The following is a 27,911-nucleotide window of genomic DNA, read 5'->3' on the forward strand; positions in this document are numbered from 1 at the left end:
CTCCTGCCTGGAAAATATTAGCTTCATGAATATGCTAGACATTTAAAGTCCTTTCCGATTAATTTCTGTGGTTTATTTGCCGAACGTTGACATTAAAAGCTGGCTCATGAATATCATGACGCTGTAAGGCTGATTTGGTGCTCACCATGAAAGGATCTTAAATAACTGACAAAAGTTGCTCAAAGCAGTGCAGCAGACAAAACCAGACAATATCATCATGTAAATAAACATTACATGATCTTGCACACTGAATGCTCAAGGAATTCCTGAAGTTTCTGGGTTCAATGATTAATCAGCCCAAACTAACTTGTCAGGCAATGCATTTTTTTTTCTCAAAAACCTCACTGGGAAAAGTATGGAAGGAAGCCAACCACTGAATTAAGTCTCAATCTTGAAAACCTAATTTTACACTTCTGGATCTTTGTGCCAAAGTACACCAGAGTTAGCGCATGACTATTTATAGATTCTAGGCAAACTAGAACACAGTGAAAAATTCAAACAGCTCAAGGGACTGATTAAGAGGTATTATGTTTGAAATGAAGAGTCTCCTGATTATAGTTTGACTTGGAGAGTAGAACATAGTACAACAGGTAGGTAAACCACAGCAGGATATTTTAATCAGCCATATAGAAATAGGTAGCCTATGCCGCCAGGACACTGGCAAACGTCCTGAAGCACAAGTGTCATTTGTCCAGCAAAAGCATTAACTGAAAAATGGGTGGTAAGGTTTGCATGGCAACATCAGCATGAAACAGGCAGGGGAAAAAAAACAGGAAACCATGCTGGTCAGCTTTGAGCTCTGTGGACCATCACCATGCTAGATGGAAAGTATTCCTGCCTCCAATGTTATATAAAATTTCTCTGAATTCCTGAGCATTTTTAATCCAATCCACAAGGGGAATAATATGGCATATCCTACTGTGTAGGAATGCATGCAATCTTGAAGGTGTTTCACTATAGTTCAAGATTTGCTGAACATACCCAAAATCTTGCCTAAAATAATACACTGATGCTTAATGGCAATTCCATCTAAAGCCACAAGAAATATCCTGAACCTAAGCAAGAGAAGGAAATGCTGAAAGAAACAGTACAGGACCAGTAGTCTCAAAAGTATATATGCCTTTAGAATCAGTTTAAAACCAGGGCCTGTAGGAGGTTTAAACTGGAATTCAAAAAGAACATTCCAGAGTTAGATCCTATATGACATAATGTTCCAGGCTCTGTTGCACTGGGCTGGGAAAGGAAAGAAAAATGCCTGTTTACTGCAGTGAACTAAAACTGCAGATGAATCTAGCAGCCCGAAGCTACTGATCCAAAGAATGTGCAGAATACATCAGGCAAGGAAGAGTCCTGAGTTCAGGAAAATGTAGTCTAAACTATGACACCCGCAATGAACTGTGAACCACTGACTTGCACTTGCAAGCAGATGTATAGTATCATGTTTGAAATATTACTTCATAAACATACAACTAAAAACCAAAACAAGATCTTAAATTTGTAAAATAATGAAATCACCTGCAATTTAATAGTGTGCACTCTTACATGGAAACAGCAGCCTTATTATCTTCTGAGTCAAACTACCATTTGACTCAGCAGATAAGGTGGCAATTCAAAATGAAATGAACAAAGAAAAGGAATTCAATTTAATAAATCACATTAAAAAATAATTCTGTATGCAAATTAACTTGTGTGAATGAGAAATAAACATTCATATTTAAGTATATCAATACACAGATATCACTGGGGGGGGTAGCACAGAGTACTGGGAAAGCCTTTGGACTCATGACTGATGTGGGTTTGAGTTCCCACTAGACACTGTAGTTGAGTGAGGAACATCACCCCATTAGCACCAGTGCACCCAGCTGTATAAGTGAGCACCAGCACTGGGGGGAAGGGGGGTTATCCCATCCAATGAGGGTGTCTCATGCTCATAACGCAAGGGTAATCAATGAGCAGCTGTGCTCTGGAATTACTATGCCTTGCTAGATCACCGTGTTTCACTGCCAGTTCTGTCATGGTAACCCTTTCAACAATACTGGAGTAGGGATTTGTACACCAACATTATCTCATCACTATCTACGTTTATTAGAACATATTTTGGGCATTTGAATAAACATTTGTTTTTGGTTACACGTTTTATTAACTGACCTCTCATGACAAAAGAATAACTGTTTCTCAAGCACTAAATCACCTCATTTAGTGAGATAGTTGATTGAGCACTTGGGATGAGGTTATTTATCCTACATAATGTCAGGCCTGGTGAAATCACGAATGAAAAAACACAGAAAGGAGCTGACATGCCCCACTCATCAAGGGAACAGCACCTGCATGGCACTGGTATGTTGGAGGCTGGACTGAGTCACTCGAGATGAACTTGCCGGTTGTGAAGCCAAGTCCTGACCACACTGACCAACCTCAGAGAGTCCAGTTCAGTATTGGAGAACAACACTTTATTGTGTACAGGAGAACAATCAGATGGGGTGGGACAGACTATCCAGTCACTTCAGACATCCACCTGTTATGACAGATTTTAACCAACAGTGCTACATTAACCTTACATGGGCCTCATCTGCTGCTATCCTGCAGTCTCATCCTAATCCTAGCATTCCAGCAGGACACTCACATGTCCTCCTGTTTATCAGATAACAGAGGCTTTCTTGCATGATGGGAATGTGCCATGGGCACCCTTCTCGCCAGACTGGAGCCCCACTGAACATCTGTGGGATGAACTGGGATTGCATGCGTCATTGAGGGCTCAGAGACCAGTGAACAGGCATATTCTTGTCAAGGCTGAACAAGAGGAAGGGGACAGAATCCCACAGCTTGGCATCTGCAACCTGGTATAAAGGAGATCTAAATCTTACATTGCTCCCAAAGGAGGACAGATTTGCTACTAGGACTTGTACAGAGGACCTCCTATTGAAGATTGTTTTTGCCAATATCTTTGTGAATTGGGTACAATTACAAGGGATCAATCTGTTGGGATTAAATATGTGATCACATGCTTAAAGCACATACAGAAACCTGCTGTTGTGTAATTCCCAGAGCATCTTAACCAATGCTAAATTCTAAAGCGTGAAAATCATTTACAAAAGGGAGGTAAACCCATTATCTACAAATAACTGAAAAACGTGACCGATTAATGAAACTGTAAAACAAAACTGAGTGCAGCAAGTAAAACTTAGTGGCACTACCTGGTTAGGCTAAGATACACTGCCATGTCTGATCCTGAGTAAACGCATCTTTAATCCCAATTAGCAACAGCAAAGTAAACACATGCGTTGCAGATCAGGGTTAGCCACAGGATGAACAAGATCATGCGAATCAGGTGTGCGCGCTTCCACGATTATCCAGTGCATCAGGTTCGGATATAGATTGAGGAGCTGTGACATCAATTATTTTTGCAAAACAATGCAATAAGGCAGCATTCCAAAGCAGTAGGCAAGGGAGCCGTTTTTAAATCACTTCTACTTAACTACAGTTAACAGCAAATTTTAAGTTCCTTCTTTTTTAACAAAAATACAAACACCAATTGTGCTTTTATGGCATGTTAGTGAGCTTCCTCTTCCCTTTTGAGTCATTTAGCATCATGACACTGTATCTAATCAGGACTCAAGAGGCAGCTTTCAGTGCCGTGTGTGTGCGTTAAGCCCTTGGTATTGAATGAAAGCTGATCCGGTAAAATGCAAGAAAAAGATGTTACAGTACATTTGATCAGGAACATCAGACTAAGCATGCGTGTTTGTACCTTCAGAGGCTATTATATCCAATTTTAAGGTATCACGCTAATGTTAGGTAATGCTGGATTTTTTTATGCCCCAATACAGTCAGTCACTTTCCAATGCATCACATTTTAGGGCTTCTGAAACATATTGTATTTGCATTATATTCAGATGGTATATGCATGTTCACCAACACCACAGCACCCGAGTAAGTTTCAAACCATTGTTTTGCAAAGGAAATAGGAGTTTAGCCAGTTTGTCTGGTATTACAGTTAGGTTTCATCAGAATGTGAAAGCGCCAGAGGACCAAGAGTTAACTGAAGTCAAAAGGACAATATATGGCTTTAAATTAAGATATAAAAAGATGCTTTTAGCCAGCTACCATTTATAATTCATTTTCTATGTGCTTGTTAACCTGGGTCACGTTTCTGCATCCTAGAGTGATTTATTAGTTTCTTCAATGGCTCTGCCTCATCCCATCAATTATCAGAAAGGCACTTTTTCTTGGTAAGGGCTGTGACAACTTTTCTAAGTCTCCAATGGAGACACGAGCACTTACACAAGTTAGAAGCATGAAGTGAAACGCTGTGTCCAGCACATAGAGACGACATTTTCACTGGACCCAAGCCAGTGTACAGTAAAAATCATATTTCCATCTTTACTGTTGCCCAAGGAAATGTGTTCATCTGTGGCTGAGTCCTCTCTGTAATCATCTACTTACAATCAAATCTGAACTGTAAATTTTCATTGATGGATTTCAAAGAGGAAAGACAGCAATAGGAAGAGAATAAGTAGGTCAACCACCAAAACAAAAGCACAAAAGCCAAACAGATTCCCTAATGGAAAACCTTTTTTCATTCATGTATCTTACATAGGCTCAGAAAGACATTTGTTTCACAATCTGAATGCTTGTCCATTTCTTTGTTATGTAATTACTTCTTGTCCTTTCCTTTGATCTGTAACGGAGGTTGTTTTGCTTGTCTTGTTGCCTGCAGCTCTTTGAGAGCTCGTCCTGTTTCATGATATTTTGGTGGGTGTTTGCCCTGTCCTTTGATATGCGACACAAGTTGATTTGTTTGCCCTGTCGTATGTTATGTACTTGTGAGTGCCATTCCCAGGAAGGAAATTAGTTGTTGTAGCCGTTACTTTAATACCTTTCCTAGTGAGGTGAAGTGGTAATATTGAACAGCTCAATAGGTGCAATATTTACATGTCCCACTTCACCAAGCATCTGTATTGTCTACAATGTCAAAGCAGCTCAGGCTCAGGGCCTCTTGAGGGGCTCAGAAGATAACGTTGGTTGACTGAGTGCAGGCTGAGCTCTACAGACGTGGGCTCAAGCCCTAGTCAATGTCTCTACCAGACTGGGACCTTGATTGCCTAAGCAGTGGCACTCAGCTTCATTTACATGAGTTGGCTAGAGTCTCTCCACAGCACAGCGACCCCTTTAGCCTCCTAGGAGCTTACAGGCTCTCAAGCCGAGACATGAAGAACACAATCAACCATTCAGAATCGGAGGGGTGTAGGAAAAAAAACAAAGTGACAATTTATATAAACAACCTCGCAGATTCCTGGATTCTCTTGGCCTACACGATATGTGAGATTAATCCTGAGTTTGTAAGGAATGTTTCCGAGTCCAACACTCACTGAACCATGACTCAAGCGTGATCCAGTCCTGTCTGCAAGTGGGTGTCAGTGCTTTAAACACTGCAAGTAAGTTTTTACACAATACCTCAAGTGTAGAAATTCCTGCTTGGCAACTTACTTTCCTGTGCCAATCCTCCCAGCAACACTTAAAAGTGTAAAATGCTGGAGCACTTGTGTATTACATACACACTGGGTACATGTGGGCAGAAGGACTCAAAACCCCACCAAATTTTTGGCCCCCGCTCCTGTAATCAGGAAAATACCTTCCCTTCTGTACAGTTAAAGCAGCAAAAGGAGAACCCTGGGGCTTTCTGTAATTTAGATTAATGAACCTATTAGCTCAATCAAGTCACGCGATAACATTTGTACAAGTGTAGAAGACCAAACACCACATCACACCCTGAGCAAACACAGTCGGTTTTTAAATATTTGCAACAGCGCAGCCAGAAGGGAGATGCTAAGTGCAGCCGATGTTACCATGAACGGAATTCTTGGCAGCTCTATTAAATATAAAAGTGAGGGAATGGGTCAGCTGGAGGAGAGATTTTAACTGAATCACAAGCCCAAAAGCCTTTTCTGTGTTCAGTTCGCCAGCTGCCATATCACCCTGCAGCCCACTGAAGCTAAGCAGCAGGTGTGAGCCTGGTCAGTACCTGGATGGGAGACCTCCTGGGAAAAACTAAGGTTGCTGCTAGAAGAGGTATTAGTGGGGCCAGCAGGGGGAGCTCACCCTGCAGTCCATGTGGGTCCTAATGCCCCAGTGTAGTGATGGGGGCACTATATTGTAAACAGGCGCCGTCCTTCGGATGAGACGTAAAACCGAGGTCCTGACTCTCTGTCGTCATTAAAAATCCCAGGACGTTTCTCGAAAAAAATAGAGGTGTAACCCCGGCGTCCTGGCCAAATTTCCCATTGGCCCTCAGCAATCATGGCCTCCTAATAATCACTGTCTATGCAGTGGCTTCATTACTCTGTTTTTAACCCACTGATAGCTGATGTGTGGTGAGCGTTCTGGCGCACTATGGCTGCAGTCGCATCATCCAGGTGGAGCTGCACATTGGTGGTGGTGGAGGGGAGTCCCCATTACCTGTAAAGCGCTTTGAGTGGAGTGCCCAGAAAAGCGCTAATATAAGTGTATGCAATTATTTTTATTATTAGTTCCACCTGTAGAGGAAGGATTTTCACATGGCTTTCACTGAGGTAGCAAGCGATAGATAGCTTCAACAGCTTACAGTAGCTGAAAACGTTAAGGTATACACAACTTGGGCCACCCAGGAACTTGAAAAGTCAGTGCTAATAGTGCATATACAGATAAAGTTCATATGTCATGTTTTTAACACATGCAAATTAAGGATTGGTCTGTTTTGAAATACTTCCCAAGACCAAAATGCTGTGACTTCATGTACTCTGAACATTTGCTCATATAGATCCAGTCTTTTCTGTGCCAGGTATGGATCAACAATTAAATAAGAAGAAATGCTGGGGCCAGCACTAACAACCATGAGAGATGTTAACAACATATACTGCTTTAATCAGTAAGCATTGATCATAGTGTTTTAAAAGGCCTTTCTTCCTGATACATCTCTCTACCACTGCTGCAGATACTTGAGAACTAAGCATGTGTGAAAACTGAAGAGAATGCTTAGGCTTTTTGAGTCTTTTTTGACAGTATTAGAAGGTGGTGCAGGGGCAGTTGGCATTGCAGCCTTGCAGCAGTGGTGCCCTGGGTTGAATTCCAGCGGTGCTATCAGTGTGGACTTTTTACGTCCTCCCTGCGTTTGCATGGGTTTCCTCCTGCCGTCCAAATACATCCTGGTGGGTCGATTAGCTTCTTGGAAAACTGGCCCAGATGGAGCGTGTGCGTCTGCCTGTGTCTATGTGTGCGCTGTGATGGACCGGCATCCCCTCCAGGGTGTATCCTGCCTTGTGACCATTGCTGGCAGGGACAGGCCTGAATTGGATGAAAGGGTTAGAAAATGGATGGAGGGATGATAGTATATAGCCAGTGATGAACACACATGAAAGGGTATCAGCTTGTGATTTGAGTTGCATCTTACTCAGTAAAAAAACAAAGCTTTAGTCTCTACCAGCATGAACTGAGTATTGTTAACAGTTACTGTTAAAAGTCATGATTGTCACAGCTCAAGGAAAATAAAAACGCACTAACCCTTGAAGGTAACTATTTCAAAGAGCAACGGCTTCACATGCCCATAACAGTCAAAGTCAAAGTGACCCTTAAAACCCTATGATCCTTGCCAGGAAGGGAGCACTTAAATGGATGGCTGACATTAGGCTGGGATTTCCAACCCCATTCCTGGAGAGGCCCAATCCAGCAAATTTTATAGGTAACAAATATACCGACTGCTTCTACATTCTTGAAACGATTCAACCGATGAATTGTGATGAACTGCAAATTGTTAAATGAAATTAAAAGCAATGCAAAACAAAACCCAAAGCAGGAAGAGAGTTCCCTAAATTGAGAACAATACTTCCTTAACCGATCAGTTTGTTACAGGTTTTCCCAGTCTTCGGAAACAAGTTGACTCCGAGTGGCCGATAAGACTTAAGAAATTCTGAAAAAAACTACCCGTTTTACCTTCCAGTTTAAGTAAATATAGGGCACATTTTTCTTTAGCCTCAACCCTGTCCTACGGTAAATGATTACTACAGTTTGTAGCCATTACAGATTACTACACTCTGTGCTACAGTTTATGATTTGCAAACAAAGCCTTTTTAAGACTGAAAAAGACCTCTAGGAGAGATACAGTTAAATAAGTCTTCTTGAGTCATTACAGTACAACACATGGGTGTTAGTTTGGGAGGGTGAAGTCTTTTCAGTCCCTTGAAATGGTGTTTTCAAGAGATGTGCAGTCACAAATGACCGGCATGCAAAGTGACTAATGCTACATCAGCCTACCGAACAGTAGAGAAGCTGCCTGAATGCATGTGCTGCAGGAAAACATGATGGAATAGTGATGCTGTGCTCTTTTTCAGCACGGAATTCAGCTCTAATTAACCTCCACTTGTTCCTTTGCAGCTTCAGTTAAGACCTAACCATGAGAATCCTGCTTTGACGATTACAAGTTTGAAGGCCTGTACCCGTAATAAGACTAGTAGTGTTCAGCTCTGTGTTAAATGTCATGCTACATCAGCTTTATGCAAATCTGCGCTACACCTGCCACACCGCTCTCAGTGCGCGGAGCCCAAGTGGGGTTTGTCAGGGAGCCCGAGCCAGGCCGTGTCAGTGTGCAGTCTCTGTTGCGCGGTGTCCCCGTGGGGTGCAGCAAGCGAGAGTACCTGATCTCCGTCTCCACAAGCGTATCCATTTACAGCTGGTCTGGGGTTACGGCCCGGTGCCGCTGTGCGCTGTGCGCTGCTGCTGCTGCTGGCCGGGCGCAAACCAGCTCAGAGCAGCGAGCTCTCCGAGGTGATGTCACACCTGACAGGATTAAAGAAACACTGCTCCAGTTAACAGCACCTGCACTGGCCCCTGGGGGGCCCCCCTCCCCTCACTGCCACACCCCCCTGCAGCAGGGCGGCTCACTGCAGCCGAGACAGCTGTGTGGAAGAGTGGCATGACGGGCTCGCCGCCCCCTGCGTGCGTTTCAGCCCCGCTGCCTTCTTCTCCATCGGGATTGTTCCATAAAGTAGCCACACTGGTGGCTAAAAACTTGTCAGGGCGACTTTTGTCACTAAACTATTAGCAAGTGTGGACACCCCAATCGCTGAGGTGGATGTAGGCTGAGGTTCAAACGGTAATGGTGCTAGGTAAGCCATTACTGCACACAAGACGAGAGAAAACGGTCAAAAAGGGTTTTATTACAACGACCTGCTTATTTCACAATCTCTCTCCTGGAATGGAGGGCTGTGCACTTACACAAGGGACCCTGGGTGGTACCATATATTTTAAATCTTTCCTGTAACCAGACTAGAGTACCGATTACATCAAAACCTCCACTTGCTGCATAAATCAGGACTTCCACTGGTTTCCACTGGTTAGAATAAAGAACGCGGGATTGACTATGGCCAAGAATGAGCTGGCAGTTTATAATTTAGTGTTTGGAGGAGAAGTTGGATTATTTTTTGCTTTGGCTGAGGCCAAATTCAGTAGTATGTAGGCAACACTCTCATGTTGCAGCATCACAAGCCAAATACAAAGACCTGGTGAAATACACTGAGAAGGTCCTCAGATTTGCTTGTACCACGGTCACGGCTGTTCAGGGGCTGAAGACACAGGACAGAAGTTAGAAGAGTTCCACATTGCATCGCTGTGATTTCGTAATCGCTAAGCCTGACTCCATATTTTGTTCACATTTGCTTCCATTCATCCACGGTCAGAAGGCTGCTTAATTTTTGGCAACCAGAAGCCTATTCTGAAGGCATACCTTCAGACTGGACACGCTGGAGAGGACCTCAGTACACCCCAGGGAAAATCTGGCGAGACCAAATAACTTTGTCAGCAGATTTTTGGAAAGTGGAAGAAAACCGAAGCACCTGGCAAAATGTCACACGATCGTGGGGGAGAGCATACAAACTCCACACAGAAGGTAAGTCGGGTTACAATCAAGCCCAGAACCCCAGAGACTGAGCTTCTCACTGGCTGGAGAGCCTCTGACTAAAGTCAAGGAGGCATTCATATTTGAGTGTAGACCCTAAAGAGATGGGAAGCATTGTTCAAAAAACACTGTGGTTTTTCAACCCATCTTCATTCCTCATCTTGCAATCTTTCACGACCACAGTTAGAGGCGACTGCAGAGAGTGCCTGGGGTCTGCCGGAAAGACAAAGCAGGTGTGGGGAGTGAAGAAAGCAAGAGAAAAGTGAAACAGTGAGGCAGAGAAGACTGTAATAGCTTCCTCCGATTTCTATCATGCAATCACATTTCCTGCCCATTCAAAGACTTTCTCACAGATCTCTCTTTATAGTGAACATCCAGTGTTCTTTTTTTACTATCTTTGAGTGCCACTATGTTTACATTTATGATTTCTTAACTCTGCAAAAATGATAAAAATGCTCAATATATTAACTTCATGATTCTCTATGCAGACTGACTCAGAATAATAAAACAAACTTGAAGTACACAGTATTAGTCAACAGTTAAACATGGCACAGCTCAACCTACTGCTCAATACACCTCTATCCACCACCTGAGTGGGGTGGCTGATAGAATCATCCCCCACCCACTCCTCAAAGACCTAATGATTCCAATCATTAGTCAGGAATCTCCGCGCAGACTGTTATCCAAAGGGAAATCCTGGATTTACGATCATGGTGAGTCATTGCTGTATCTGCTCGGTAGCATTTATGAAACAAGAAAGAGGAAAGATCTATTTCACTACTGTACGTACATGACCATGAAAGTCAAAGGTGAATCAGAGAGTCATGTTTTTAAGAAGACATTACGAGTAGATCCCACTAAGATGTCCTTCAAGCTAGACTCTCAGAAAAGCCCTAAATCCCAACTTTAATGACAGGGCTGGGTGTGACTACATTGATGTTGCAAACAATGGTGGATATGATCATTTAAGTCTTGAGCTTAATATAAAACAAAAAACTTAATGGTCACCTCTTAGGATTGTCATGCAGCAACAACTGTAAGGAAGAAATGTATTTCTCTTCATTCCAGCTGCTCTCTTATTACTGAGAAGGTCACAGGTGGTATTTTATATTCATCCATTTCTTTGAGCAAAATCAGTTTTTACTGTCCTGGGTTAGCATGACCCTCAAAATTGCTTTGCGATTGTGCTCACAGTGAAAGGGTTTACCTAAACAATATATCCATTAATCCATTATACTTTAATGGTAAATCATATTAACTCAAAAATGTGTAAAATTGTGTTCATGATTAACACCATCGACAAACAAAGCCCGTCTGTAATTAAACTATAGGTCACAAACTATTAAACAGTTCTTATCCTAAATGGCAATAAAGGTAGCAGGAAACTATTGGGAAGGACTAGCAAGGCAATCCACAACACTGCGGAAACACAGTCGTCTATCAAAAATTCACTTTATCAAACCTCAAGAGTATCGCTAGCACATGATATGCTACATCATGATTTTAACAGAATACTCAAATCCCATGGTGACACCTGGGTCTCAGCCTGTGCAAGAACAAAGAGCATCAAGGCACAAGGATTTCAACTTTTCACGAACAGAGCTGCGGCCCAGAGCTAATTGGTTTCTACAGGTAGACACAGAGCAGACCACTCCAGTGCCTCTATCTGGTCCATAGCAGGACATCTAAATGCTGAGCAATAAATGCCTGCTGGGAGAAAAAGGGGAAATATTAAAGTCACCTTACATGTCTCCAGTTAATGAAACAGAAATGTAATCTCATCTAAAAGTTAAAGCGATTTTTAGACAATGCCACTTTTGGCTTTCTTCAGAAGTATTGTGTTGAAAAAAACTCAGAGAAGTACTTAGCCAAATATGATACCAATGATACCAAAAAGGCGTAGATTTAAAATGGCACTAGACACATATATGCCCAGATGAAAACAGGATTCTGTGGACCACATGTTCCTGCGAGCCCTAGTGACAAACAATGAACGCGATTATTTTCTTAGAAGTATACAAGATTTTACTTGAAATGATTTAGCCTAAAACACTTACTCCTTATAATATACAATTATCTATAACACACTTCAGAGATGGGTAAGAAGCATTCAATTTATATAGTTAATTAGGCCAACTATGTCATAGATGAGCTGGAACAAAACTCTCAAGACGTTAGGTGCTTCCAGAGAAAGCGTGCCTCAGACTGAGCTTAGGGCAGCCCTGAAAATGAAAACAAGACTACAAGAACTGCAACTTTCGAAAGCTGATCACCAGGACTCTGGAGAAACAGCACCACTTAATGCTTCCGTCTATGGGGGAGACAGGCCGCTGTCCTCATTCCACACATTTCTCATTAGAAAGCAATATCACTGTAACGTGTTTGATCATCACATGAGCACAGGATGGTGACTATTACAATTGAACTGCATGTGACGGTCCTAGCTCTGATCCAAGAGGAGAACTAACAGGCATGTAAATTAAGGTATATAGATCTAGTTAAGTTCAGACATCATAGACCTAGTTAGGTTCAGAAGTCCGTAGATGGTCCACTGTACTTGAATTCATTTTAAGCCTTATTACTAGTTTAATTCTTCGGTCCTGACCTCACCTTGACATGATCTAAAGACGAGCACGACTGAGTACGATTAAGTGCATACTGGAAAAAAGCTTTTATTACCAATATTATCAATACATCTATAACCTCTCTCATAGATGTCAGCATACAATCTAGCTATTGCACTCTTCTGATCAGCTCTAGACTAAAGAAAAGACAGCTCTGCGCTGGATGAAGTACTACAGCTAGCCATGGCTGCTAAAGTGCACAGAGAGAAAGCTGGGCTGTTTCCCAAAATGGCACATTATTCTCTGTCTATCAAATGCTGCATTGTGCGGTTGCACCAGAGAATCACCCAGAGGAGTGAAGACCACAATTCCAGGACTGACAGGCAGGCTACATCCAGAAGGGTTCAGATCTAACACAGTCAGGCTGCAAGAACAAAGCAGGACTTTGGGGGAGTTTACAAAAACAGACAGACAAGCTAAATCCCCAGCAAACCCCCTCTGTAGGCTAGGCCAAAAGACCAGGAGCAAATCCCACACATGGAAACAGGGACAATATCGGATACAGTTGGAAATTCAGTTCTTACCAAGTACGGCCGTGGGCGTGTGGAGGGAAAAAATAGAGGCTGTGCCTTACCGTGGAAACTCACTGTCAAAGACCTTCAAAAAACTGTACTTATCAGATTCTTTGATCACTAAGCCTCTAATGGGCTAACATGCTGGCAAGAATAGCTATTCACTTTCCGAATGCTTTCTAACTTTGTAACAAAGTCACTGCTCTGGAGACCTGGCACAGTTGCCCTTCTGAAAAGGTTTCCTAGAGCTGCACACCACAAATGTTCAAGTGCTGATCAGAGTGGCAAAAAGCGATCTTGGAAAACAGCATGAAAGACTTCAGCTGCCTAAGACTGCCAGGTACAATGACTGATTGCCTCGTAATAGTCTTTGATCTGTGTGGCAGTTTCTGCGTTTCTATAACAATGTACACCGTGACACCTTCAAGGACTGGAGTAGAGTGATAATTTTGACAATGATAACATGCTTTAAAAGGATATGACACAAACTACACCAAACCTGATCCCCTGTCATTATCTTGCTGTTCAGATGGATGAAGTGGAAACACAGTACAGATGATTTCACCAGCCTGGCATTAGACAAACACTACATATCTACATTTTGAACTTATTTTCTCTCAATAATACCAGCATGCATAGGGCCTAAACTATAGTTTGCCATTTGGAGTTATGTCCTCTCAAAGTGCAAGAAAGTCCGACTTCTCTGAACCGCACATGACCTCTATTAAACCGATTCAATCAAAGGCAGAAGACCACAGCAAGATGTGGCTTACAATCGAAAGGATTTCCCGAGATCAATTTGCTAACTGCAGCTCCCAAAGGAGACAGGGACACTGTGTGTAACAATATGAGTGAATAAACCTTGCCTACTCTCCAACCAAAACACGGAAATAGAAGACGGCTGCAATACAAGACATTAACCAATTAAGGAAATAACAAAGAGATTGGATATTACAAAGTCCAATGAATGCGCTCAACAAACAGTTTATTGGGCAGCCCTGAGCTTGAATTTATGACCACACTTCACATCTCCTGCTCAAAGGAGTCTGTTGTCCTGCTTTAACATTAGAGGCAGCAGTGTGTGAAGTAGTGGTTAGGGCTTTGGACCTCTTACTAGAAATGTGTGGGTGAATGATTATGAAACTAAGGTAAACAAATCTATACTAAATGGGACATTTTCTATAGATGCATCAGCTCACAGGAATCGCTGCAAGGCTGCCATTTAATTTCATCCACATTAAATAGAAGAAAATCAATTTGTAAATAACCTTTTAATCACAGAAAGTTGTACACACTACTATGGGCATGAGCACACACTGGTGGATCTTACAATGACATTACCACACTCAAAACACAAAATCCTCACATTTAGCAAATAATTAGTATAGTTAAATGAATGAAATAGTAACCAGGATACCCTCTGAACCTCTTATATACCTTCAGACTGAGAGAACAGGGGGCAAAATATAGTAAGTCCATTTTGCCAAAAGAGTAATTTGCACAACTTTTCTTGAGAAAACATGCTTTAAAGCCAGCTCAACCAGCGGTCTGCTTTCCCTCTGGGTCTCTAAAAGGAGACATGGGCAAAGACGCAGCCGTATTATCCTCCAGGGAACTAAAGTCATGTACCCAGGTATCCTTATGTATATATTCACGTATTTACATTATAGTGTAATTTAATAATGGGGACAGGATTTAAATACTCCAATACTGTTGCAATTTCTTGGTGTTACAGGAAAACCCAGGCAAAATACCGTGAAAGAACCACATAAGTACACCCAGATAAACCTTAACGTAAATTTAGTCACCAAACTGAGACCTAACTCTTCGAAAATAAATGACTGCTCTTCCATATACTTTGGCAGTCACAGTTTTCGTGCTTATCCGAACCTTACTATGTAAAACGCTGTAGGCCAAGACCGAAGTCTCCGAACCCTAAAACAGGCCTAAAAATTCAAGGACAAAACTTGCAAGTACTGTAGTTTTTTTTTAGGATACGATATTTAGACATTAACATTTCCCGCCAGAGATGGTTTTGAGTTTGGAATTAAAACACTTTTTTTAAAAAAAGGTGAACAGTCGTGTTACGTAATCATGGTCTTTGCCATAATGTTCCGAACACTCGCAAAACTTCGAATAAGCGAGAGTTTTCTGCGGCTGAATCGAAGCGCTGGTACGTTTAGGTGTTTTCATTCTGATGATTGTTGTAACTAGAAACGGCACACGGCCAAGACAAGACCGGTGTGCTGTTCTTTACTGCTACGTTGAACAGTGTGGTGTCACACGGGTTATTACGAAGCCAAGGGCAGCAATGGCTGATATTTGTATACCCCTGCCGCCAGCAAAGAAAAAAAAATGCAAACTCCTCAAAAAGCGGGGGAGGGGGTGTCTACGAACCTTATTAATGAGTCAGCCACTTCATTACATGTGACAAGAGCCGTTGTTGTTTTTTCTTCTTGGGGAAACTTCTCACTTAAGGCAAAGCCTTTTCTGCGATGATCTATTATTTCTTTGTCATTAGTGAGTTGTTTTTTTTTTTGTACGGGCAAAGAAGCCATTAACCAAGCACAGTGCTCCCGCTTCATATCACAGACTACAACATGATATATTCACTGACGGAAAGCGCTCTTGAAGTCGTGTGGCATTGAATTTAATATAATGTACATGTATAGGTAGCCACATTTAATGTCCTTTTTTCAAATTACCTTATTTTTGGCAATCACAAGCTGATTTCTAATCTTGCATCTTGGACCAGCAAACTAACCTTGGATACCTAACAATTAAAAAATCGCATGATTAAACACCGAGGACTTTCTCATGTCCGTCCTTTTATATTTCATAGAAACAATTTATTCATCCGAGTCTTTCCATGGCTGGTGACAAGCAAGAAGTGTCTGGTCATGAGAAAGGAGTTCCTGGCCCCGGGTAGCCGACACAAGACGTCATTTAAAAGGGGATGGGTCATAATTTACATCGTGGATCCGGGGCCTACGATAGAGGCCTGTTGTCAGCCTGTACCTCCTGCCTTGAGCTGGGGATTCCTAGCAACATGGCCCGCCAAAAGCATCCTTCTTGTTGAAAATTAACCCTTCACTCCTGATCCACACAGTGAAAATGAGAAGTTAACCCCAGACGTTTGTTTTTTTACAACAATGGAGCGTGTTATTATCTTGGGTGTTCGTGGGAAAGACGCTGAAGTGTGTGTGCTTCAATACTCACCCGCTCCTTTCTTCCATCACTGCACATTGCACACCGCAACCACCACGGCACGATTAACAGACCCACCTTGTTAATATGTTTGTTTTACTATTTTTTGGAAGCCCCAAGCAAACTGTCATCATAAAATATAACAGCAACCGGGGAGGCTCTAGTTAACCGGCCATGTCTGACTTTCATGTCAGAGAGGAGTGTTGGTGTGTGCGCCGATGAAACAGTCAATCCGGAGTATAAATACCAGAACAGCAGGCACCTTAAGAGGAAGAGGAAAAACTTGCAAATCCAACGTTTTACAACAAATACTCACTCTGTCGGGTGCTCCGGGTCATAAAAGTCCCCCATGTTCTCCGCCGACTGCAAAGAACTCCTTCTCTTGTCTTAAAAACATCCAGTAATCCCGATTTCCCAAACCAAACAGGCTGCTCAAAGGCACATCAAACAAACGGAACACTCTGATCCTGGCCACTGGGGTTAATGCAACCATGCGGGTTAAACCCGATACATTCCTTTTTTCCCGAAAAAAATAAGCAATACGGATATTTCCGACACTTGACAATTTATCGTCCCTGGGTGTGTGTATTTTTATTTTCCCCCAATTTGATAGAATTTACCCGCGGCAGCTCCTCCTCTCCTCCCTGGACAACCTCACGCCATGACGAGATCGGCACTCTTTCCACAGGTCGAGTTGTTACATCAGGGCAGAAAAAGGGGGGTCCGGCCGTGTGTGTGTGTAGAGAACAGAGCAGGAATGTTATTCTCGCCAAAAGCTTTCCTCTTTAAAAGAGCACAAATGCTTAAACAGTGCTCTATATTCTATTATTTATTAAAAAATCTGCTACCGCCAGCATGATGTAGTTATTCTTCTTGTTGTTTTTAGATTTTAGTGAATAAATTGCTTGTCTTCAAAGTCACGGAGAAGGTCCAAAGGGAAAGACACGCTGGTGATTTTTTTTTTCAATTCACTCTTTTTCTCCTTTTTTCTGCGTCTCCCTGTGAAACGGAAACTGAAAGAATATAACTTCCTACCCGACAATCAGAGCTGAAAAACACCCTCCCCCTAATCTGTAACATGGTATAAAGCCATCACCCTGCGATAAAAAAAAACTCGGTTCGCGTCTCAGACTACGATAATGCATTGAGTGTTTGTGCTCAGAAGGATTAAATGGATGTACTTGATTTAGTCCAACTTTATTTTTTAATCTATCTGGCAAAAAAAGCAACATTCAGGTATGTAGGCCGCTGGCGTTGTCGTTACTAAGATAAACAAACCTGCATGTCCAGTATTTTACGTAGCTGTACAGTAAGTAGTTTTGTTAATAAGGGTTGGAGCTTCATTATAAAGCAAAAGGTGGAGATTGATGAACACCGCCATGAACAAATGTAGTGGTATGACAATGTTAAATAGTTCAGAGTTCCCGTTGTATATGAAGTTTGAAAACGTTTTTCTCTTTGCTGTATTACGAGCTGATTATACATGATCGTGTTTAATTTGGAGCGTATACCTTTTCAACTAGGATCAGTTTTCTATAAAGTCATATTTTTGATCGCCGTTTACACGACTAAATTTAAAAGCCGCTTGACTTTTTGTCTCGAGCGGGTAATAATAGTTTAGGATAAGGATGTGATAGTGTTGGTACAGGTGTCGCTATAGGTGAGAATTTGTAAATGGGCGAGTCCAAATTGAGGAGACAGAATAAACGATAAGAATTTCTTGGTTTGCCAATATAAGACACTTATAAGCCTCCTAAAATATCTCTTTGGGTGGTGGCTTACTTACAAGAACTTGCAGTTTGCTCAAACTTGAGTTATCCTAACCATTGGTAGTTCCATCTTTGGTTTTCCATCTCAGTTAACGGAGCTGTTAGCTATTGTGGTCAGTTCCTGTGTCCACAACAGCAAACCTGATTCCTGTTGGTATTTCATATTGTATCTCTCTTCCCGTCTTCACAGGGTGAGGCTTGTGAAGAGGCATGTCTGCTGTGTGGCTCCATGTGGGTCAGTGTGGAAACCAGTTGGGCCTGGAGTGGTGGAGATGGGTTTCTGAGAGGCCCAGCAAGGACAGGTGAGCTTACAGCTCATTTCCATCTCCTGGCTGTGTCTCTCTTTCATCCTTTCTCCTGTCCCAATTCCAGCTGTCTCTCCTCATCTCAGACATTCCCCTTTTTCTTTCTGTTTCTCTCAACTAGCTTGTGTTGTCTAATTGTTCTTCCATTTTTTTAATCTGCTTATGCAGTACAAGGTCCTGGGGGAAAGCCAGAGAATTTTCTGGGAGGTAACGGTACAAGGCAAGATACCAGTGTATCTGGTATACCAGGGCACATACAGACGCAGACATGCACACACTTGCACCAGGACCAATTAACCTACCAGCATGTCTTTAGACTCTGGGAGGGAACGCATGCGTACTTGGGAAGAACGTACAAACCCCACCCAGATAGCACCCTGGGCATTAAAGCAGCAATGCCAGCCTCTTTGCCACCCGTCCACCTAGTTATGTGCTACAGTGATGGTTAAATGTGTTTATGTTTGAGTGGGGAGCTGGTTTGCCATGCGATAGATGCCAAGGAACAAGTAAAGGTTAATTCTACATTGAAAAGTAGTTGGAAGAAATGTCTTTTGGCTGTAGAGCCTTCTTCTGGTGTGCCACAATGTTTCTTCTTTCTACTTTTCAGCATGGAATTAACCTTCACTTGTTCCTGTTTTATGCTGATAATGCTTTGCATTAGTAAAAGTGGAAGAGAAAGGTTTTAGCTTTGATGAGTGTTAAAATGCAGTATATAACAGCTGTTTTACCTATAAAATTGCAGTACTGGGAAACCTGTGCCTTGGTAACGGCACATACCAGAGGGTGGTGAGATGACCAGTGTCCAGTAGTGTGCTTTAATGTGCTGTGTCAAACACTTGAACACCTGCAGGTACCCGTTCTGCAGCAGTGATGGATCGCTGGCCGCGGTGTGTGTGGACAGTGAACCCAAGGTCCTGCGCAGGACCCAGAAGCTGGTGAAAAGCGGGTGAGTCAGTCCTCCCTCCTCACCGGAGCTGCCTGGGATCGGCTTAAACTGATGAGGTGGAGATTTTCCTAGGTTATTCCCGTGCGGATAATTCAAGGCTGGGCTGTAACATGAATAAATAGCTGAATTTTTTTTTAAAAAGGGCAGGGCTGGGCTCGGCTCACTTGTGCTTGTCGTGTTGAATCAACTGCTACCAGTCGGATGTCCGTGACCTCCGTTTCCATCAGCCCTGGAGTGATGGCAGGCTGCCCCTGTCCACTCCTCCTGAGTCTCCTTTCCTCACTGTAGAACTTGATTTGTGAGGTCTGATAGACAGGTAGACACCTGTTATATTTACAGAGAGAGTACATGACGTTTTGGAGTATCTGGAAGGCAGGGATAACTATTGTCAGAAATAATCATAGTACTATACATGGGAGTATTTTATTAAATTATTTGCTTCAAGTACCTTTGAGATTTTAACTAAATCAAACCTTTCAATAAATGCTACAGCGACCTTCTTAACATGCTTCCTTTCACTTTGTAAAATATTAATATTACTACTGTTGTGTTTTCTTATTCCTATTATTAGATTTTTATTTATTAATTGGATGATTTAATTTGGTTGACATTTCCATTACGAACTCCCTAAACCCCTGCAGTACTGTCACGAACCCCTAGGGGGTTCATGAACCCCTGGTTGGGAACGCTGGTTTAAAGTATAAAAGCTGCTCGAAGTGCAGAACATTACAGGAAAACGCACTTTTGTGCATTCCTTTTTGGTCTCTGGAAATGGCCTTTTCCATAACCAATTAAAACTCGTTTCAAAGCTTTGCTGAACTGTGCTGTGACTTTGTTAAACCCTCGATCAATTTGTTAACCAGGGAGCTACTTTAGAAATCTCTCGGGGGGGGAGCTATCATGCATTGGGTGAATCCAGTGAATCCGATGATACCTTGGACCCCAGTAGCTCTTCGGATCCACACACCTCTGACCCTACGTGCACAGGGAATCCGAGAAAATATGTAACTGGTCATCTTTTTGTTTACCCTTTTTTTAAAAAAGAAATGTTGATTGAAAAGTGACAGGCCTCTGAAAACAGAAGTGGCCGTTCAGCTCCTCAAGGCTCATACTGAACCTTGTCAGGATACTGTCGGCTCCAGGGCGGCCTCTCGCTGCTTGCACTGCTCCAGCTGTGGCAGGTAGAGTAGTCCACAGACTTGTACAGCTCTCTGCGGACGAGCCTGGTGAGAATCTGACACCTCTCTCCTCCAGGCACAGCATCTCGGTGACCCCCGCAGCCTGTTCAGTGCCATGTGATGGCCACATTGTGAAAGGTGCTAGATAGCTGTGTCCCTTTGTCATTTCAGGAGCCTCAGGGAATCGAACATCATTGCGGGACAAGGTGGCCGGGGCAGTAATTGGGCATATGGTGAGAGATCAGACTGCTGTACTTAGAGCAGGGAGGGGAGGATTGTGATGCTGCTTTATTATTCTACTTTTTTGGCCCTTTGAAGGAACAAGTGCAAGAAATAATACACAGGTGCCAGGGTATACATTGTTGTAAAAAGTGTTGGCATTAAGATTGTTGATCTGATTAAGACGGAGACACTTCAGTCCTTATGCCACCACCAGCATGGAGACCGCATGGCATACTGGGAACTCTGGACTTGGGCTCAGAGGACCATGGGTTGAAGATCTCAAATGGAGATGACAGCGGTTCCCCTCCTGCCTTGTGCCCTGAGCTTCTTTAATAAGTCCTGGGCTGCCTCAGCTCCTACCAGCAATAAGTAGCTTTTGGATAATGGATTGGCCCAAAGATCTTGTATGAGCTGTTTCCAGGTTAGGTTCCACAGTTCTAGGATCTCTGTAATAAAAAGGAAAATCCCATGCCTGTAATGATACTGCTGCTGCTGGTAGCAGTAATCCGCTCCCTGCACAGTTGATGAAAGCAGTGTTTCAGTCCTGCTCAGATGCTTTGTCATGGTTAGTTTTAAAGGAGAAGTAGGCTATCAAAACACATACAGTAGCTATTTGTAGCAATAGCGTGCAGTCGGTAAAGAAGTCAAAGGTGGCGGTTCGTCTCATACAACAGACCAGACATTGGGGAGGGCGGAAATTGCAGTTGGCTGCTTTCTCTGCCTAGATGAAAATGAAACCGTCTTCGTGGGGAATGATCAAATATCAATTCAGTGTGTTCGCAAATAAAAATAATGTGTGTGCTTTTTGTGGAGCAGGGACAGAGATCAAATGGATTTTTCCCGTATTTGCCCCCCCCCTAAGAACGGCTGTTTTTTTTTTTTTAAAGAAATTCCACATCCCTGTGTCTGTCTGCCCTGCGATTTGTTTCAATGTCTGATCTGTTGTACAAGCTGAACTCCCATCTTTGACTTTACTGATTGCACGCTGTTGCTACAAATAGCTACGGTATGTTTTGGTACCGGTCTCACGTGGGCCTACTTCTCCTTGCATACTGATCATGACTAAGGGTCCGAGGATCAGGAGGGCAGGGAGCTGACTGCCTGCGTTAATCTCGGTGCCCGTTGTCCTTGTGTTGGCAGGGTACCATGGTGCCCCGGCTGAGGGGGAGAGCAGCCTGCTCTCGCGGGCGATGGAGAGTGTGCGCAGAGAGGTGGAGAGGAAGGATTGCTACTGTGGCACAGTGCTCTTCCACAGCCTGAGCGGAGGCACAGGCGCAGGTGGGCTGGAGTGAACGTGAGAGGTGCCCCCTCTGGCCTCCGAGTCCGTGCTCCTCACTGCATCTTGGAGGAACGTGTGGCCCAGCCTTCTGCTGGACAGGGTGTGGTGCAGGAAAGACTGAGGACGTGCCAGAGCAGTGGGGCTCCTAAGATACACTGCTGTAAATATCGCTCCTCAGGAGGAATACGGAAAGTGTCTATTCCCCTAATTCTTTTTGTTGGAACTGTCCTGCAGGGCTGGGTGCCCGCCTGTGTGAGGAGATCCGTGAGCAGTACCCTGCAGGCCACATCCTGTCGGTGTCTGTGGTGCCCCATCACCATGGGGAGAGCCCCCTGCAGCATTACAACAGCCTACTGAGCCTTGCTGCTCTGCAGAGGTACTGTTTGTTCATAATGTACGTGCGCTACCTGTCTGTAGTAATATTAATTGCTTACATTTATATAGCTCTTTTCTGGCCACTCCGCTCAAAGCGCTTTACAGGTAATGGGGACTCCCCTTCACCACCACCAATGTGCAACCCCACCTGGATGATGTGACAGCAGCCATAGTGCGCCAGAACACACACCACACATCAGCTATTAGTGGGGAGGAGAACAGAGTGATGAAGGCAGTTCATGGATGGGGATTATTAGGAGGCCATGATTGGGAAAGGCCAATGCAATTGGCCAGGACACCAGGGTAACACCCCAACACTTTTAGAGAAACACCCTGGGAGTTTTAATGACCACGGAGAGTCAGGTGCCTTTTTACAGTTTAGTCACTATACTGGGGCATTGGGACCCACAAAGACTGCAGGGTGAGCGCCCCCTACTGGCCCCTATAATACCTCTTCCAACAGCCACCATAGTTTCTCCCAGGAGGTCTCCCATCCAGATAAATCCAGATACCAGGCTGATACCTGCTTAGCTGGCAACCCACTGTAGCTGTGAGTTGCAGGGTGATATGGCTGCTGGCTGTAAGCATTGCACAGTCGACCCGCACCACCTATTCAAGACCTGCCTGTCAGGGCCACATTCTGGGTTGTCAGTGTCTTTTCCTCTCCCCTCCAGGTCTGCAGATGGCGTGCTCCTGTTCCACAATGATGAGGCCCTGAGTCAAGCCTTGACCCTGCAGGGTAGAGGTCTTGCCAGAGCCCATGGCCTACCACCCCAGGCCTCCCTTGCGGCCATGAACTCCTGCATGGCTTCCTGCCTGGTAGGCCTGCTGCTGCCAGTGCGCAGTCTTACCACCACAAGGTAACGGGTTAACCGGCCGGGGATGGTGGCTGACATGGGGAGAGGAGAGTGGCACAGTCTCGGTTTAGAAGCCGTGTCTGCTGTTTAAATCCAATATCCTATACACTCATCAGGGGGAAGACTGCTGATGGACAGAACGAGTGTCCCAGAGCTGCCAGTAAAACGCACGTTGTCCAGACACCGTTGGAGTCAGATGTCGGTTTATTTATTTGGCTGGCAAGACGCAAAAGATACATCAACAACACTTCCTCTGTCTCATTCATGTTGTATCTTCAGCATGCTGCTTGGCCTGTCTATCTAGTGTAGCGTCAAACTACTCAGTTAACTGGCTTCACCTGATATGGGACCAGGACCAAGTATGAACCAAGTGATAAGTTGGTCCCAGGTGGGCCTAACGGCTGCCCTCAATACTCCCTAGCTGGAGTGGTGTGTGTGGGCATTGACACAGCATGGTATTGCCAATACCCTGTGCTGGATAGGTTGCCACAGAGTTATTAAAGCTCCTGCCCCAGTGCTGAGTTTGGCTCTAAGATGGCCAAACCTAAGGGTGCATTTGCCCTAAATGGTCACTAGATGGCAGAGGGAGACTGGCAGATGGCAGAGGTTTTCAGCTGTGGGTCCCGGACAATAGATGTCCACTTGACCCATGAATGTTAAGTGGAGGACGGATTCTTTCATGAAGTAGAATAGCTGAAGAAAGGAAAGGACTTCTTTCAAAAGGAGCAGTTTTGCCATAATAGACTGTTTGAAGTCACAACAAAGCGCAGTAGATGTGGGGAATTTTATCAAGGTGTATTGTCTTATCGGGTTTTGTTGAAACTGTTTCTAAAGAGCTATATCAGGGTTTTTTTTGTCAGCTGAACCCCCTTCAACAAATTATTTGCCTCAAGTACCCCCTTGAGATTTTAACTAAATCAAACCTTTCAATAAATGTAGAAAGATGCTACAACAACATTCTTAACATGCTTCTTTTCACTTGGTAAAATATTAATATTACTACCGCTCTATCAATATGGACTTCCGGAGTGAGAATACTAAGCGAATACAGAAGAGTGTAGAAGTCATTAGAAGATGAGCTAATGTTGATAGAATTCATCTTTCTACCCTTTATTAGAGAGCTTAGGAAGCCTAAACTGGTACAGTTTTCCTGCTAGGAGTCAAGCATGTAGGGATTTACTTTCACTGTGGGGAAATGTTTGCATATGGTGGTATGGGTGGGATGCTAGCACCCCTAGTGTCTGCGCTAGCAAAGAGCACACATGATCAGTAGAGCAGCTGGTGACCCCCTCACATCCACTGAGTCAGGTATGAATGAAAAGTGCCTCCGAAGCGCTTCACCTCCTTTTTGTTTCCTCATGTGGGCTCTGATTTCACATTTGGATTTGGTGCTTCATTTCTTCGTTCATCCTTAGTCTAGTCCCACACTGACTGCTTTTGACAGTTTTTAAACCAAATATTTCCCATTTTCAAAATTTGAGTTCACTGCTCACTATACTTGCCATAGTAGACTCTGAGAATATCAACCTCCAGATGGCAATAGAGCCGTCACTGCTTTTGATGTCAATCAGTTTGCCAGTTGTACGCGCTGGTTTGGTTTACAACGCACAGTAGAAATGAAGGTGGAGTGCAGAGCTTGGACGATTAGGGTTCTGTTGCCTAGGTGACCCGATGTATGGACCTCTCGTAATCTGTGTTCACAAATAAGCATTCAGGGATACAGTCATTAACAATGTTGTTCTCACTTGGAAACATACAGTATTACAGATCAGGTGTACCGCTCTTGAGAACGGTAGAGCATATGGTTGATTTCCCTTCAGATGGAGCAGTTTGAGATTATTCTTATGGAAACTCAATACACAAAAGATGATTGTTGACCTGTCTCGTTTATGTTTTATGCTCTTTATAAGGAAATAACTTTTACTAACGATTTCCTGAGTGAGAACCCCAAGCCTTGAGCAAGGCAAGTGTATAGGAATATCCGATTGTAGTAGAATTTGGAAGTAGAGACTTTAGACTAAATTGAAACCTGCTCCTGTTTTCCTGCTGGGGGCTGGTGGTACAGAGATGAACCCTGGATGTGCTACCTTGACAATAGAGAAATCTCTTACAGCAGCATCAGATGTACAGTATCTGTGATGTTTGAGAAAAGGATTGGGTTGTGTAATTGCTCTCTGCTGTGTGGGTATGTAGCACTGGGTTAGTACTATTGGTGCTGATATTTTCCGTTTTGTAACTGCTCTGTAGAATTTAGGGTCATAGAGGAGCTGGAGCCTATCGCAGCAAGCAATGGTTTCAAGGCAGAATACACCTTGCACTATCCCTCACAGGGCAGACACTGATGCAAACAGACGCACACTCCCACACAAGGCCCAGTTTTTCCAGAAGCCCATTAACCTACCAGCTTGTCTCTGGACAGTGAGTGTCTCAGGTATCGGTGCACCCGGAAGAAACCCATGTGAACATGGGGAGAACATACAAGCTCCACACAGATAGCACCCAAGGAATTGAACCCAGGGCCCCAGCCCTGCGTGGCAGCACTGCTAACCACTGTGCTGTGTCTTACCAGTTTTATAGTTCACCATTTTTTTTACTCATGTGCTGTCCATGTCCTTCTTTCTGTGCTTTTACAACAATGTGTTGTGCATTCTGTCTCTCTACAGTGGGCTCAGTCTGGGGCTGGAGCCCTGGGAGTTGCTGAGGTCTGTCTGCCCTCTCCCGGCAGCCAAGTTTCTGCACACCGGCCAGGCCTGCTCCAGGTAGGGGTCACCACACAGGATAGTCCTGAGCACTAGCCAGTCCGTACACAAAATAGTGATTCCTGCCTGTCAAGATTAATGATGCACAACATATAATCTTTAAAAGATAAAGCTGAACTCTTTCAAAATGTCAAAGGCTTGAGTAATGAACACTGTCTTAAACTAACCTAGCTTCTTTGACTTCAATAAATGTCAGGTAAGCACATTTATTGAACTTATTTAAAACGTTCATAGAAATATTTGACTTCACTTGGATGTTGAGACCACCTTCCTGGTTGTACGTGGCAGAATCCAGCTCCAGAATTCCAAAATTCAGCTTAATTGTGCAGTAGTATCACTCGGAATGCTCTGAAAAGCTGGGTATAAAGTATTCTCGTGACTCATACATACATGGTAATACAGGTGTGCTTTGCAGACCACAGGTAGTGATGGCTGCTTCTTGGTTTTTATACATCAGAGGGAATACATCGTGGGACAGCTTGGCATCTTCTAGTCTCCAGTCTCTGCCTCGCCACTCTCCCTCGGGGAAGCCTGTATCCTTCGGTACGCTGCCTCCCTTCCTCACTCCCAGCGCCTCGGCTCTAACCACAAGCACACACTGCCTCCTACCATCTGTCCCATCCTGACCTGCGTTTGACCCTTGACCTCTGTGGGCCTACAGCACTACAGCAGAGCTGTCCTTGCAGTAGCTCGGGGTGACCAGGACGGCTCGTTCCTGTCAACAGCACCAGCGGTTTCACAAAAACTGAGACTTGGCCACCGCTGTGTCTCTTGGAACCCTTTCCCTCTTGACTTTTGGACAGGTAACCACACCCCCTCTTACTGTAAATGACGGCACTAATTTCATTTTTTCACTGCAGGTTGTTTCCTTATGAGACATATACAAAAATCTAGCACTCTAGGCTGGATAAGTCTTTGCCTATAATTAATTTAAATTGTTCAACACACCTATTACTGGATGTGGGAAATGTATTTCAAAATGAAATAAAAATCCTTAGTCACATGGAAGATATGCAGGCATTGATCAGTTTATGGTTGTGTAAAGCGCAGAACCATTGCCCTAATGGGTGGCTAGTTTTAGGGTTAGGGTCATGATTGGTTTGAGAAGGTAGAGTTTGGTTTGGAGTATTAATTAGCCGTGTTTCATTTGGCGACGAGTCCCATCTAGAGTCCCTTTCAAGGAAAAGCACCTTTGCAAAGTACTGTGCATTAAAACCAATTTCGGGGAGCTGCAGTGACGGGGAATGGGGTGTACTTGTCCAGGGGTGTGCGAGCGAGGCTTGCTCGTGTTGTGACGGGACATGCCGTGTGCTTCCAGACCCCCGGGATGAGCCGAGCCCTAGCCTCTCCTCGCGCTCGCTCACCGTCTGCTCCAACCACAGCAGCGTGGAGGATCTCCTGCAGCGCGTGGGCCAGCGTGCCCAGGACATGCTACGTGCCCGCGCCTACCTGCACTGGTACCAGCGGTACGGCTGCGAGCCGCACGACTTCCTGCAGGCGCTGGACACCCTGAGCGCCGTCACGCAGGAGTACAGCGCTGGAGGGGAGCAAGGCGGGGAAGCGGACGCAGAGTGGCGGGGCTAGGTTGTGAACGGGATGAAAATGACTCTTTTTCCATGACTTTACAGACCGATTTTAACAAGCTCGGCGTTTTTTTTTCTCCTTCTCTGAATCGGAGTGTGCTGTGAAATCTTCGCTTCTAGGACGAGATTTTGTACAAAATAACCCAGTGCCTAAAAGAAAAAATACTTTTCCAAGCGCATTTTTTTTTCAGGATGAGTTCTCTCCTGCTGTATCTTCGTCTTTTCACGAGCTCCCTCTTCTCTTCCCGTAAGTGACTCCTTTCTGTCCGGTTGCCCTCCTCGTGTTCTCCGCTTCTTTCTCCCGATCCATTTGTATAATGCAAGATGTATGGTTAGGGAACGTTCTTCATTAAAAGCCTGAATCAAACAA

At 43.9% G+C, this 27,911-nt stretch overlaps 2 protein-coding genes across 5 annotated transcripts in view; one reads left to right on the plus strand and one right to left on the minus strand.

The window, feature by feature from the left end:
* The window catches only part of setd2 (SET domain containing 2, histone lysine methyltransferase), a 60,145-nt gene extending 43,390 nt beyond the window's left edge, over positions 1–16,755 (minus strand). Inside the window, exons 1-2 of one of the 2 annotated variants that reach the window (XM_015357212.2) lie at positions 16,585–16,755; positions 8,667–8,808 (exon numbers count right to left, since the gene is read on the minus strand). In XM_015357212.2, coding sequence (XP_015212698.2) covers positions 8,667–8,695 — 29 coding nt within the window. In that variant the 5' untranslated portion in view covers positions 8,696–8,808; positions 16,585–16,755. The remainder of the gene's footprint in view (positions 1–8,666; positions 8,809–16,584) is intronic. The other variant, XM_015357211.2, reaches the window with a different exon arrangement.
* A 142-nt stretch (positions 16,756–16,897) lies between these two features.
* LOC102691825 (uncharacterized) lies at positions 16,898–27,911 on the plus strand. Of its 3 annotated transcripts, none has more exons than XM_015357215.2 (11): positions 16,898–16,956; positions 18,228–18,339; positions 19,193–19,288; positions 20,638–20,699; positions 21,829–21,966; positions 22,202–22,343; positions 23,017–23,202; positions 25,863–25,958; positions 26,416–26,491; positions 26,620–26,761; positions 27,277–27,911. In XM_015357215.2, exons 2-11 carry the CDS (start codon positions 18,248–18,250, stop codon positions 27,540–27,542), a joined length of 1,296 nt encoding a protein of 431 aa, XP_015212701.2. In that variant the 5' UTR covers positions 16,898–16,956; positions 18,228–18,247; the 3' UTR covers positions 27,543–27,911. The 3 variants fall into 3 exon arrangements, with proteins under 3 accessions (XP_015212701.2, XP_015212700.2, XP_015212699.2); XM_015357214.2 differs by lacking the exon at positions 16,898–16,956 and adding an exon at positions 17,135–17,218; XM_015357213.2 differs by lacking the exon at positions 16,898–16,956 and adding an exon at positions 17,370–17,504.

The sequence above is a fragment of the Lepisosteus oculatus genome, chromosome 10, assembly GCF_040954835.1.
Source record: "Lepisosteus oculatus isolate fLepOcu1 chromosome 10, fLepOcu1.hap2, whole genome shotgun sequence".
In the NCBI taxonomy this organism is placed as follows: domain Eukaryota; kingdom Metazoa; phylum Chordata; class Actinopteri; order Semionotiformes; family Lepisosteidae; genus Lepisosteus; species Lepisosteus oculatus.

Coding starts and splice junctions, on each gene's coding strand:
- LOC102691825 (XM_015357215.2), top strand. CDS start 18,248: ATGTCTGCTGTGTGGCTCCATGTGGGTCAGTGTGGAAACCAGTTGGGC. Junction 22,344..23,016: donor AGCCTTGCTGCTCTGCAGAG/GTACTGTTTGTT, acceptor TCTCCCCTCCAG/GTCTGCAGATGGCGTGCTCC. Junction 26,492..26,619: donor ACTCTCCCTCGGGGAAGCCT/GTATCCTTCGGT, acceptor GTGGGCCTACAG/CACTACAGCAGAGCTGTCCT.